Genomic DNA, 14,443 nt, shown 5'->3' on the forward strand with positions numbered 1-14,443 from the left:
GTTTGTCCATAATAATTATTTTCATTCTTGCTTTTGTTTTTAAATAAACTGAACAAAACATTTTCATATCAAATCAGTAGAGAAATACTTTTTAAAAAAAAATCTCTAAATAATTGCTGCCACACTAGTAGTGTTACTAAGAGATGTAGAATAAACCTGTAGCTGCAAGAATATGTTTATATTGCTACGACTGAGGTGGGAGGAGTGCACTGTTAATGCAGTCCCACTTCTCCATAGGTCACAGCATATCAATAAATTTTCCCAATTACCAAAACAGCCAAGTAGATACTCTATTTGTCCCCCAGAATGAAGCACACCAACCAGGTTTCTTTAATAAACAACTAAAATAACTGTTTATTATAAAAAAAACAAATCTTAACCTGTATTAAAATAAATATATATATGAATTGAGATATTAAAGCTCCTTATTTTTCCCTGGCCCTCATACATACATCCAAACACCAGTTAACCGGGAAAAAAGGGATTTTGGTTTACAGCTGTTTTATAGGAATAAAAGGAATTTTAAAAAAAAGCTTAGACTGCCATGATCTGGCAGGAAGTTCTTTGGTTCAGCAAGGTGTCCCAAAATCGAATAGTTGGATGCCACTCAAAGTCTTTTCAGGCGAGGTTGATGAACAGTCTGTGATGGGTAGGCTTTCAAAGAAATTCAATTATAGAAGGCTTCACATAGGTCTTCCATTAGGGGTGTAGCAACAGGTGTCAGTTCTCACAGTAGATGCAAAAGTCCTTTTTTAAAGATGCAAGATTTCTGCAAATTCAGGGTTTCTTCAAAAATGCAGGAGGCAACAGTAGCACTTCATACAAGCTTTTGCTTTTCAAGAACAAGGATTTTTTTTTACAGAGAGGTAATACTTTTCTGATTCTTCTTCTGATCTCCAGGCAGGTCCAAATCATATTCCAATTGCCTAATTTTGTCCAAAACCACTGGCTTTTAAAGTTCAAAAATGAAACCAGAACCTTCCAGAACCAAGTCACATGCCAAGTCATAAATTCTCTCTTGTCGCAACAGAGAGTAGCTCTAAGGTCAAACTCGCTGATGGTTTCCTTGAAATTGCCTGCTTTCCAGTACTTGTTTACCAGTTCAACTTTTGTTGAACTGCCTTTCAAAAACCATCCATAAAGTTCAGCTATCTCCAGATGTCTCAATATCCCTTGAAATCCTTTTCAGTTTTTAAAAATATAGAATCCCAAGTTTTAATACAGAAAAAGGAAATCCTCACAACAATATATGATAATTAGCAAATGTACTGTGGCTGTACTCTGTCTGAGGGCTACAGTTCACTTGAGGAGGGTTGTCTTCTCTACCCGGCAGAGTTCCAGAGGGTGGGATTTATGCTTACTTTGCCATATGCGCCTCAGCCCGACCCATTTCCTGGGTCAGTGCTCATTGCATCTGCACAGTAAGTAGCCAGTGGGATTTCTACCATCAAGAGGGAGCTTCCCAGATCAAATGCCAGTACAGGGCCAGCAGAGGTCCAAAAGGACCTTAAAGCAGCCGAAATACCCCAAAGTTCAGAAGGACGGCTCCCACTGTAGAACAGAGCCAAGTTTGGGAAAGGAGGTCACTATCCCTTATCCCTTCAATGGGAAATCTTTGAGCCTTTACTGCCGTTTCCCAGGGCCTACCACTACCTTCCACATGTTCCCTGGAAGCCATGGTAACTGGGTTGGAAAAAAGAGAAACTTCAGAAAACACACCCCCCACCCTAGCAATTTGCATATGGTGGACGGGAATTCAATGACGAATGGCAGCAGCACCTTGTAGCGATGTTTTCTGATCTGCACTGAGGTCAGTTAGAGTTTGATGTTCAACGTGTGATGGATACTTTTATATAAATGGATAATACACTTGTGTGATGCCCTATTACATCATCAGTATGTCTCAAAACGTATCACAATGAAATACTTTTGAGTATAGTGACTTGTAATGTGTTGGCCATTCTGAACCAGCAACACCCCACAAACAGAACCTGGTTCATCAGATCCTGATTTGCTTGATTAAGAAAGTTTCTGCTATAACAAGGATACGTTACCTCTTTATTGGAGAAAAGTTGCAAAGACATGTAAAAAATATACTGTATGGCATGTTATTTTGAAATTGCTACATTATTTAGGCCTCCAGAATCATGTATTTTTTTTTCTCTGGCCAATAAGGTGCAGCAGGCTACCTCCTCCCAAATATCTGCCAGTGAAGATCCATAACCAGTCTAAGGTGTGACTGCAGTCTGTGTAACCTCTATCTTTGCACTCCCTCTCTTTGGGCTAATGCATGCCTTGCACATCTCAACTTCCAACCAGTTAAGGTCTGAGCTTCATATAAGAGAATTTACAGGCCCAAACCAGTATTGTTCTATTTTATGCTACATACATTTTGACTTCATTTTAGTTACAATTCCTCTTTTTTACACCAGAGCACATCCACAGCAGGCAACTGTGATATAGAAATAAAAACAGAAAGTGCTAGAAATATTCAGCAGGTCAGGCAGCATCTGTGGAGATAGAAGCAGAGTTAACGTTTCAGATTTGTGACCTTTCATCAGAACTGGCAAAGATTAGTAAAGAATTAGGTTTTAAGGAAGTGAAGGTTGGGGTGGGGGGTGGGTGGTTTGGTGGGGAAGAGAACAAAACGGAAGTTGTATGATCGGGCAGAGGGCAGGAGAGATTAAGTAACAAAGATGTCATGGGACAAAGGCAGAGAGTATTAATGCTAGTGGTGAAAGACAAAGCATTAGTCCAGAGGGAGTGTTGATGGCAGAGTAATGAACAGCTCTGTCCAAAAGCATGTGAAAAACAGACACATGGTTGAAAAAATAAAATAAAAGGATAAAAAAATAGAAAAATATGAAAAATGGCCTGTCATGCTCTGAAATTGTTGAACTCAGTGTTGAGTCCAGAAGGTTGTAGAGTGCCTAATCGAAAGATGAGGTGCTGCTTCTCAAGCTTGTGTTGATGTTCACTGGAACACTGCAGCAGGCCAAGGACAAAAATGGGGCATGAGAGCAGGGGTGGTGTCTTGAAATGGTAAGCAACTGGAAGCTCAGGGTCATGCTTTCGGACTGAGCGGAGGTGTTCCGCAAAGCAGTCACACAATCTATGTTTGGTCTCCCCAATGTAGAGGCAACCGCATTGTGAGCCGTGAATACAGTACACTAAATTGTTTTGTGGAACACCTCCGCTCAGTCAGAAAGCAGGACACCGGCTTGCTTGCCATTTCAACACGCGCACCCCCCCCCCCCCCCCCCCAGCTCCCATGCCCACATTTGTGTCCTTGGCCTGCTGCAGCATTCCAGCGAACTTCAACACAAGCTCAAGGAGTAGCACGTCATCTTTCGATTAGGCACTCTACAGCCTTGTGGACTCAATATTGAGTTCAACAATTTCCAAGCATGACTGGCTTATTTTTATACTTTAATTATTTTATCTTTTTTTTTTTAGCCATGTGCCTGCTTTTGGACAGAGCTGCTCATTATTCTGCCATCAACACTCTCCCTGGACTAATGCTTTGTCTTCCACCACTAGCAGTAACATTCTCTTTGCCTTTGTTGCATGACATCTTTGGTACTTAATCTCCCCTGCCCTCTGCCCTTTCACGCACCTTCCCTTTTGTTCTCTTCCCCACCAAATTCCACCACCCCCCCCAACCCCCAACCTTCACTTGTTTAAAACCTAATTATTTTCTAACCTTTGCCAGTGCTGATGAAAGGTCTCCGACCTGAAACGTTAACTCTGCTTCGCTCTCCACAGATGCTGTCTGACCTGCTGAGTATTTCCAGCACTTTCTGTTTTTATTTCAGATTTCCAGCATCTGCAGTATTTTGCTTTTATAACTGTGATATAGAAGTCTTTTATTTGGACATTGCTTTACCAAAATCTAAACTGATTGAGTTGTTCTGTTATTTTAAAGGACAATGCGAAAAGATTACATCGTTTCAAAATACGTAGATCGTCAATATGTGAAGCAGAACAATAGTACTCCTGTGGCAAAGTTGAATGATTTGTACATTGCTGTAAAATACAAGGATATATTTGCATTGATACAGGCCTATGCAGAAAAGGTCAATCTTAGTGAATTACTGCCATCATTTGCCCAGGTAAGAGTGGCACTGGTCAGGCCAAACTGACTCCCATAGAATAGCTTACTGAAGGAAAAATACATTTCTATTTGTATAGTGCTTTAAGTTTTGGAGAAGGTTCCCAAACTGCATCACACACAGTGATTTGTATTTTGTAGTTCAGTGAGTGTGGTTCTTTAGACAAACATAGCCACACACCATCTTGACTTGGAACTATATCGCCGTTCCTTCAATGTCACTGGATCAAAAACCTGGAACTCCCTTCCTAACAGCACTGTTGGTGTACCTATACCCCAAGGACAGCAGCAGTTCAAGAGGGCAGCTCACCAGCACCTTCTCAAGGGCAATTAGGGATGGGCAAAAAATGCTGGCATAGTCAGTGACGCCCACATCCCCCAAACGAATAATTTTTTAAAAATCGACAAACGGTAATGAGATGAATGGCCAGTTCATTTGTTTATCTTTGGTGTTGGTTGTGAGGGAATGTTGCCCAAGTCACCAAGAATTTCTTGCTCTTTGAATCATGCTATGGGATCTTTAATGTCTTCCTGCGCAGACAGATTTGACCTTGGCCCTGATGTTTACAGTGGGGTGGTCAGAGTGGCCTGAAATGTGGGTAACGTAGAGGCCCTGACAAATTTAATGGCAGAACCTCATTTACATTTTCTTTTCTGTTTCCTAGCTAGCAGACAGCCAGTTTGAGACATTGGTTAGTTGTCAGATGGGAAGGCCTGAACTGGTATGCCAGAGAGCAGAGAGGAGCAAAGGATAGATCATGGGCTGAGGGACGGGGGTCTGTTGGGTAGAGATTGTGATCAGACGGATGGGGGAGATTGTGGACAGAGGGTCGAGGAGGGGAGATTGTAGAATCGAGTTTTGGGGAGAGATCAAAGGCAGGGGCCAGAGGAGATCATGGAATTCAGGGAGGAAACTGGATCATCATGGAAGGGAAGCCAGTTGTGGGGAATGAAGCAGGTTTTCTCGAACAACCAAGGGGAAGCATTCCTGCTGCTCTTGGCCCGCAGATAGTTCTGAAAAGACACTTATCTGCCTTGCTTGCACCTCCCATTAGCTGCCAGTTTTCCGAACTCGAGAAAACTCGTACTGGAGGAGTTAAATCCAAACGTAAGTTAAAGTCATGTCAAAGGCCCTCATTTGCATTCAGTTATCAGTTAAAATGGTGTTTTAGTTGCCCACCCATCCACCTACACTAATGATCATGCTAATGATCCCACCAATCCAGCAAGCAGGTTACTTGTACACAGCCAAATGCACCTCAGTTAAATCCAGAAGTCAGCGAGTTGGAACCATATGGCTGCTGCTCTTCATTTGTCTTCAAATTTAACTATGCACCTGACCTCAATCTGTCCATTCTTGCCTGTTAAAACTCCCCCTCTCACTTGGTTCAGTGTCTTTTCTGAAAGGCAACATCTCCAAAAATGCGGCACACCCAAAGTGCTACACTAAAGTAAAGCAGCTAAATGTTTTATATACATTGGACTAATTCCACAGATTATATTAAAAGGTTTTTTTATGACTCTTTGTGATGGAAGCCAGTGTAGTTATGTATACATAATGTCACTGCAGCACCTAGGTTTGAATCCAGGTTCTACAGTCAAAATAAAGGCCCTTTTGTTTCTAGTACTTACCAGGTGTTAAGTAATGTGAGCTTGGATACGGGCAAGTTTCAACCAGTTCCCAGTGGGCACTGACTCACAACTTGCAAGGACCCATAATTTGGCAATTTCACCCACTAAGTCACAATAAAGCTAATGTGGGAAATGGAAGCAGCAGAAGAAATTTTGCTTTGTAACTATCTAAAAGTACTTGATCAGAAAGTGTTCAAATTCTAGAGCTAATATCCTTCACCTTGATGAGCATGAAAATTCACCACAAATTATAGACTTGATGAAAGAAAGCAAAAAAACAAAAGAATTAAAAATATTGAATGATTGTGATGATATTGGTTGCACTCTCACCTTATTTTAAACATGTTTCCTGTGTGTATCTGCATCTGATTGGCAGGAACCAGGAGAGACTGCACTTCATCTCGCTGTACAGCTTGCTGATCTCACCTCCCTGCATATTGTGGACTTTCTTGTGCAAAACTGGTAAGTTACAATCTTCACACTTGTACCACACTGTTTGTGATAGCAAATGCACTTGATGTCTTACTAGGACTTTACCCAACTTAACAATTGCAAGGTTAGTGTGCAATTCCAAATGCTTGTCAAGCAGACCAGTTTCATTCAGTTGGAGATGTCATGTGGGCTAAATTTTTACAACAGTAATGGCATTGGATCCATTTTCCAAGCTTTAGCTTAAACTTTTCCACCATAAAGTTTTATGTGGATAGCCTTCTTCCTTCTGTAGTCCTGTTTTGTTGGTACTGTTTTTGTACACCTTTAAGAGGTGTGGCTACAAGATCATGTTAGTCATGTAAGAGCTTTGATGTTTTGGTTTTCTTTAAGTTCAGTGCTCTAGTTTCGGACTTATGTATGTCACTCTCAAACTCAGTATGAAATTCTATATATGATCTCTCTTTCCAGAGGATCCCTTACTATGAGATTACCAATTAACCCTGTCTCATTACACAAGAGAAGATATAAAATAGCCTCTTCCCTGGTTGGTTCCATGATGTATTGTTCTAGGAAACAGTTTAGTTTAGTTTAGAGATACAGCACTGAAACAGGCCCTTCGGCCCACCGAGTCTGTGCCGACCATCAACCACCCATTTATACTAATCCTACACTAATCCCATATTCCTACCACATCCCCACCTGTCCCTATATTTCCCTACCACCTACCTATACTAGGGGCAATTTATAATGGCCAATTAACCTATGTGTTAGTCAGTCTTGAAGATACACCAGTACAGTTACCGTCTCAATGTAATTACTGCTCTCCGTAATCAGTAAAGAACTCATAATATTGTGTTACTGATCCTTTCTTGAGTGATCAGTCTTTGTGTACAGTCTATACAAACACAGAGGGTCAAGGAACACGCAACCTGTTTGGGGCGGTGACATTTCTGAAGACCCAAAGATGAAAATGGTGTTATGATTCTAAAGAGAGCACTTTTACTCGTGGATGATCAGACCACGTTGCAAGCGTTTTTTTTTTCTCTCAAATCTGTTCAGCAACGATCTAGATTTCCAAGACCCCCAACCCATCCAACCTTCTTACCTTTGAAGCAGTGCAGTCAGCAGCAACTGGGTAAGCTTCTTTTCATTTTGGGCTGTGAGGTCGGATGGCTGCAGACTTCAGTTGACTCGATTGAAACGGGGATTCCCAGGTCGGTTTTTCACATCAGGAGCAAATTGAGAAAGTCTGGGCGAGCAAACAGAGCTGACAGGCCCTGTTACTTTTGCCAGGTGCATCGGACGGTTCAGCGTCATCACAGCAGTGGGATACCGAGTCGAGCACAAAATCAACATATACGGGGGGATAAGGGGGAGCACCATGATCTGTCGATGAACAGCGGAATCGGTGATAGTCAAAACACAGAACGGAGGAAATTCCTTGGTTGTTTCTACTGATCCACAGAAGCAATAAAGTATTGCTATTGGCAATGAAAGTCTATATCGTCTCAACACCTCTGGTCTTAATGATGAAGAGCAGAAGGATCCCACACCAATTTGGTCCACTTCAGAAAAACAATTATGCCTCAAGCTCAATTTTTGAGTGCACCAACTCAAATTCATGTCTTTCAGACAACAGCCTAGCGAATCTATAAACTTTTTTTGTCATTGTCATGCCAAAGGCTGCGAGTATGAGATTATGATTTTACTAACACCGAACTGGCAGATCGCATCATCGAGCTTATGATTGCATCCACACCGATGGAACTCTACCAAAAGGATCTTTTGGGCAAACCCAAAGAGTACACGGTTGACGCCTTATTGAAGGATAGCAGCAATTTTGAATCCATCATCGCGGGTCAGCAAAGCCTTCAATTTTTATGTGTTATGAAGACCATCGGTGCACTGAACAAATCCAAGTCACCATGCACAAAGTGCAGGCTTTTACATTCACCTAAAGCCAGTCCAGCACTTAGATCTATATGCAAAACATACAGTGTCGGGCCACTGGAAACAGCAATGTCGCAAAGCCAAGACCGGCACTGCGGGCAAGAGTCCTGAACACAAACAGATGAACCGCAGGACAGCTCTGCGCCCTGACAAGCTTCACAATTCTCTGTCACAACACAACAGATTCATCCATGAAGCTTCGGGTGACACTAACACTACTGATCCTGAAGATCAGGGTATAAGCACAAGTGAGCAAGCGGAACAGACATTCCATATCTTCAATGTCTCCAAGCCTGTTGATTCGATTACTCCACTAGAAGCATTTGCATCCATTCGTAGTTCCTGTCCAGGAAAAGAGGGCACACACATGCTTCAGGCAAAAGTGGACACAGGTGCCAGTGCAAACATTTTACCCCTATGCATCTTAAAATGCATGTATCCGGGTAAAAGGCAGTCCAAGATACCTTCGACCAGTGCTCAGCTAACTGCTTACAATGGGTCCCCAATCCCATATCTTGGATCCATTACAATTAAGTGCTGTTATGATGATTTTAATTGGATGCCCCAACTCTATGTTGTTCAAACAAATGGACTTGCTATTGCTGGACTGCGAACATGCAGTGACCTAGCCTTGATTACCATCCACGGTATCGGGCAACGCCAAACACTATTTCCTTCCAGTCCTTGGATGGTAACTAAAAGGGACTTTGCAAAGGAGTGCAATGTGGACCGGGGCTTCTCTGGTTTTCTTATGATTTTTCAATTCTGCTCATGCTGTGGTCAGCAGGTAGAAGCTCTCTTCAGCTTCTGCGCATTTTGTGGTTTCAGGACTCCTAAGGGTGAGAATGAGGATAAGGCACAGCCTGTTGCATTCAACAGGCTTCAGTGCAAACTGTATCCAGTGCATGAAGTTAGAGATGTTCTCCTAGAACAAGGAAGGAAAATGAAAGAACTGCATGGCAATCATGCTGGGAGTGAACTTCCCAAATTAGTTATTGTTCAGCAAGTTGCCATCCAAAATTCTATCACAGGTATATGGAATTTTGCAATAGTATCCAAAGTCAGACCAGAACCACATTCTTCCGAAGAAACTGCAGCTGTTGGCGCTACACTGTGTCAAATCAGAGCTGTTCATTATTCCAAGTCCATGGAACACTCCATTGCAACTCGTACAAGATTGAAGATTAAATCTCAGACAGAGTCTACATATTCTTCTATGAAAACCAATTCACAAATATCTGTTCCAGTATCTGGGAAGTGCTACTACTTTGACATCTGAGAGTTATCAAACTACATCTGTGTTTTCATGATTGATGTTTTTATATATTCTTGTCTTTTTTGGATTATCTCCTGATACTTTTCTTACACGTATATAGTTAACATCTACTTACCTAAAGGAGATGTTTAAATTTGTAAACACTTTCCCCTTTTTCTTTTGGAAAAAGGGGCATGTTATGTGTATACACCTTTAAGAGGTGTGACTACAAGATCATGTTAGTCATGTAAGAGCTATGATGTAACACACCATGTGATTCTGAGTGGTGGTCTGTCTGTATTGAGACACCTATACAGTTACCGTCACAGTGTAATTGCTGGTCTCTCAGTAATCAATAAAGAACACACAATATTGTGTTACTGATCCCATCTTGAGTGATAAGTTTTTTTGTATAGTCTATACAAACGCAGCGGTTCAAGGAACACACAACAGTTACCTTTAACAAGAAACTGGAGTGGAGTTAGTTTGTCTCTTTCACCTATGGCAGTATGTTTTTTGCAGTCTTTAATTTTTAAAATATGTAAACCAGCAAAATTCCAGTTTTATAATGTATGATATAGCTTTCATCAGGACTTCCAGAGACACTAACATGAGACCCCAACCTTTCTCAGAATTTTGCTGACTTGAAATTACACGAGCAACTTGGGAAAGATTAAAATGGTCATTTCCTGCCCGTCGTAATGTGTTATATGCGAATTTCCTTCTTGATTGTGTTGCCTTGCCTTCCAATTCTCCACTCAATTTAGTCTTCCCTTTGATACACTTGGGCCCAAACTTATAATGTTGTAACATACTTTCCTGTTGCTGCTTGATGACAGCCATCTTCTCCAAGTCCTTCTGACCTTGAGCCTGCTCTTAATTTTAAATGTTTGGATCACATGCTCTCAGTCAAGGTCAGCTTTTGTAATGGGGCATATCCAGCAGCTGATCATCAAATGTTTCTTTCTCCATCTTCAGTACAATTCTTAATTAGTATTTTACAACTCCTCTCTATTATTTTAGAACACTCCTTTCCAGTAGCTGGTCTCTTTATTGCTATCCTTCAGCCGGTTTGGCAGTTTTGAGTTGGTCTCTGATTTCACATTCTGTTGCATCTAATCTTAGAAGTTTTTCCTTTAATATTTTCACATCCTTCGGGTATTGCATTTTAATGTTTTCCATCACTTTATCATTGTTGGACAGATCCACATCTTCATTTAGAATTTCTTTCAGAGCAGTCACTTCACACTGTACAAACATATGGAAAGAAGGCTAGGAAAGCCCATCAAATAAACCAAGTGTACGACATCTATACATGGTGCAGTAATGTACACCGTGGCCCCAACCTGTAGTTGTGCAGTTTCCTGGGAGATGTGACAAATACCTGAGGGCAGCTCCAGTAGTTTCCTCTCTGACTTTGGTAGGTTTCAGGTGGATGAGGATGAAATGCACTCACTGGAGAAAATTTGAGACCTGAGCTAACAAAACTCATAAGCATCACTAACACACCACCTGAAACAACTGAGAAGTAAGCAGAAAAGCAGTTGTTAGCCTCCTGAAAATCGCTTGGCCTTGGCTGCCTGCTGGCATGATGTTAGGTGTGGGAAGGGGCTGCTGGGAGGATCTCGAGGGAGAGAAGGGCTTGGGAGGATGTGACTTTCCTTGTGGGGCCCAGAGGAATACTGCTGCTCCCTCTGGCCCCAGAAAGTAAAATGAAAACAAAGTACTTATTTTGGCCTGTTTATCTTTCTAGGTCCTAACTTTCTTAAGCCCACTTAGGCCTGAATTAAAATAGCAGTCAGGGCCTAAATGACCCCAGCCATTATTATACATATTTATCAAGAAGGACCACATCATATTTGGAAAATTTAACTGCCTGTCCAGATGCCTGAGTAAAAATCACAACTGGCAGTAAGTAACCTGAGGCATTTTAACTGCCGTCCCATCTGAGCTCGTAATTTTGCAGATAACGATAACTGAAGTTTACTACCTGAAAACTAGGGGCACTACGTTAAAGACTATACAGTACTACCTATTAAATTGCAAGAGCTTCTGTTAATACAAAAGGCATAATGTGTGAACCTTATTTTATTACATAAAAAGTGGTGTATTAAGAGAAATGGAGGAGAGGTTGGCTTAACGTCATCTGCCCCGATCGAAAGTTTGGTCTTAGAGTAGGCAAAGTGGATTGAAGGCAATAGAGACCGTTTTGAATTCACATAATGTTTGGAAGACATCACAGAGACCTTGCATTGAAATTATAACACACAAATATGCCATTTGGCCTAACCAGCCTATGTTGCCATTTATTCTCTACACGAGTCGTAGTTTTAATTCCCCAGTTGAGCAGTATTCTCAATTGCATGGCCCTGCTCTTTTCCCATAACCTTTTATTATACCTTTCCTTCATCACCTATCTAATCTATTCTTAAATGTGGACATGGTGGGGTGTGGGAGCATGGGGGGTGGGGGGCGGGTTGGGTTGGGTTCGGTGGTGGTAGTTGGAGTTTAAAAAATGAGCAGGTTTGGTTCAGGTGGGTGGTTAAAGTGTTAACAACCTAAGTCCTGCCTCAAACCCATCTCCAATCTGCCCGTTTCCAGTTTTAACAGAGGCAGGATGTTTGGGCGGGTGACCAACCCACTCCAAGGATAAAGCACCACAGCATGCGGGGGAACCCCATGATCTATTCCAGAAAGCCAGTTGGTGAAGGATAGAACTGGAGCCAATCTTCACACACTTTTATATTTATTTACAGAGTTACATATTACAAGTATACACCTCCTAACCCAACACCCAAAGTTTTATTCTCTGTCTATTTATAGGAGGCTCAAGTGAATGCTCAGCCAATACCTACCCACCAGCATATAATTAAACACAATTAGCATACAATTAACACCCTGACTTCCGGGTCCCCTGTGCCCTAACGGTCGCAACCCTACTCCCAGTGGGTCAAATAAATTGAAGCAGAGGCCATGGGCTGGATTTTAATCACTAATTCTGATCTATTTCATCTTTGTTTGGTCTACTTCAGCCACTGGAAACAGTCTGATTTGACCTAATCTGTTCCATTTCTTCATAATTTTTAAACAACTCTATCAGTTCATCCTTCAGTCATCACTTAATCTTCTCTGTATTACAAAAATAGCCCTAATTTTTCAAATCTTTCTTCATATTTGTATTTCTTCATTTGAGGCAGCATCTGGTGATTCTGCACTGTACCTTCTATTGCCTCAACATCCTTTCTATAGTCAAACCCAGAACTGTTTATAGTGTTCCTATTGTGATCATACCAAGGTCTGAAAGAGTTATCATTGCATCTCAGCTTTTATATTCTATGTCTCTTGCAATAAAATCCAATATTCCATTGGTATATTTTATAACCGTATCCACTTGAGGTTCTGCTTTTAATGCTTTGTGTAGCTGAATCCCCAGATCTTTGAGGGGCAGTGGGCACAAAAGAATCCATGCTTTTGATAGTCTCTGAAACTGTTTAATAATGTACAGAGTAATGTACAGAACTGGAAGCAATCATTGCATCAAACCTCGTCAGTTCCAAAATTTCAACAATACCATACACAATATCTAGTCTGCCTCTTGATCAGATTGTCTGCAATATCTGTCCTGCTACCCCTTCAGTTTGCTGACAGTATTGAATGCATGCAAAGTGTTTGTTCAGAATTGACTTTTCCCATTTTGAAGCTCATATTGAGGGGGTTAATTAACCCAGAATTAGTTGCAGTGGCAGAATTTGTGCAGTATATTCACTATGTGTGGAGGAATGTCCAAGTAAATTTCCAGACAATAGTTCAACTGTGCAAAAGCAAGGAGCTTAATTCAGTCATAGGCTACAGATTTAAGTAACATTGTTTATTCTCTCTGCAGTACATTGTAATATGCACAATTTAAAGTTAGTTCTGCTAATTGTAGTTAATATCCCAGAAATATGAGAAAGTCAAAGGTGCTCTTTCTCAGGGGTCAAGTTTTGTCTAAATTATAATCATGTGGTGGCAGATCACATATATAGAAAACACAGCCCTGATTTTAACTCTGAGTGAGGGCACCTGACCCTAGGTCCAGGCCACTTCTGGGGATCACCGTTGACCAGAAATTTAACTGGACCAGCCACATAAATACTGTGTCAACAAGAGCAGATCAGAGACTAGGAATTTTTCAGCCAGTAACTCACCTCCTGACTTCCCATTCTACTAAGCACAAGTTGGGAGTGTGATCGGATACTGCCCACTTGCCTGGATGAGTTTAGCTCCAACTTGAGGAGCACTCAAGGAACTTGATACCATCCAGGACGAAGCAGCTCGTTTGATCGGCACCTAATCCACCATCTTAAACATTCACTCCCTTTACCACTGGCGCATAGTGATACCAAGATGCCTTGCAGCAACTCACCGAGCCTCCTTCGACAGAACCTTCCAAACCTGCAAACTTCATCACCTAGAAGAATAAAGGCTGCAAACACATGGGAACACCACCACCCCAAGTTCCCATCCAAGTCACACACCATCCTGACTTAGAAATATATCGCTGCTCCTTTCACTGTTGCTGGGTCAAAATCTGGAACTCCCTCCCTAACACAACCACGGTGCTGTCAACACCACATGAACTGCAGCCATTCAACAAGGCGTCTCACTCTCTCCTCTGAAGGGAAAAGAGGGATGGGCCAACCCAGCAATGTCCATGTCCCATGGATGAATAAAAATAAATAAGTTAGGCCTGACTTCAGCCTGAATCCAGTATCAGTGACTTGGTGCCAGCAAGCAGGAGTGTGTTTTAATTGTGTGATTATATGCAGGTGAAGGGAGTTAATTGGAGTTTTAGTTGAGCACTTATCAGCAGACACTCACTAAGACTGGTGAAGGGTTTGTGTGAGGTGCTGCATGTTTGTCATCCTTTTACTCTGCACAATAAATGTGAAACTGAGTAAATATAGGCTCCAGCATTATCCTTCTATAACAAGCTTTCTGAAATTTAACAGTGTGTGAGGCTCCAGTTAGGGTCCTGCAGAATTATTCCTGGCAAAGGTAAATCTAGAGGGTGGGGTTCTGGA

The 14,443-nt window shown here is 41.6% G+C and overlaps 1 protein-coding gene across 5 annotated transcripts in view; it reads left to right on the forward strand.

The window, feature by feature from the left end:
* The window catches only part of unm_sa1614 (un-named sa1614), a 280,473-nt gene that overhangs the window by 225,870 nt on the left and 40,160 nt on the right, over nucleotides 1-14,443 (forward strand). For all 5 annotated transcript variants that reach the window (XM_068048640.1, XM_068048637.1, XM_068048639.1 and 2 more), the window contains 2 exons: nucleotides 3,926-4,112; nucleotides 6,120-6,205. In XM_068048640.1, coding sequence (XP_067904741.1) covers nucleotides 3,926-4,112; nucleotides 6,120-6,205 — 273 coding nt within the window. The remainder of the gene's footprint in view (nucleotides 1-3,925; nucleotides 4,113-6,119; nucleotides 6,206-14,443) is intronic.

This window comes from Heterodontus francisci, chromosome 16 (assembly GCF_036365525.1).
Source record: "Heterodontus francisci isolate sHetFra1 chromosome 16, sHetFra1.hap1, whole genome shotgun sequence".
In the NCBI taxonomy this organism is placed as follows: domain Eukaryota; kingdom Metazoa; phylum Chordata; class Chondrichthyes; order Heterodontiformes; family Heterodontidae; genus Heterodontus; species Heterodontus francisci.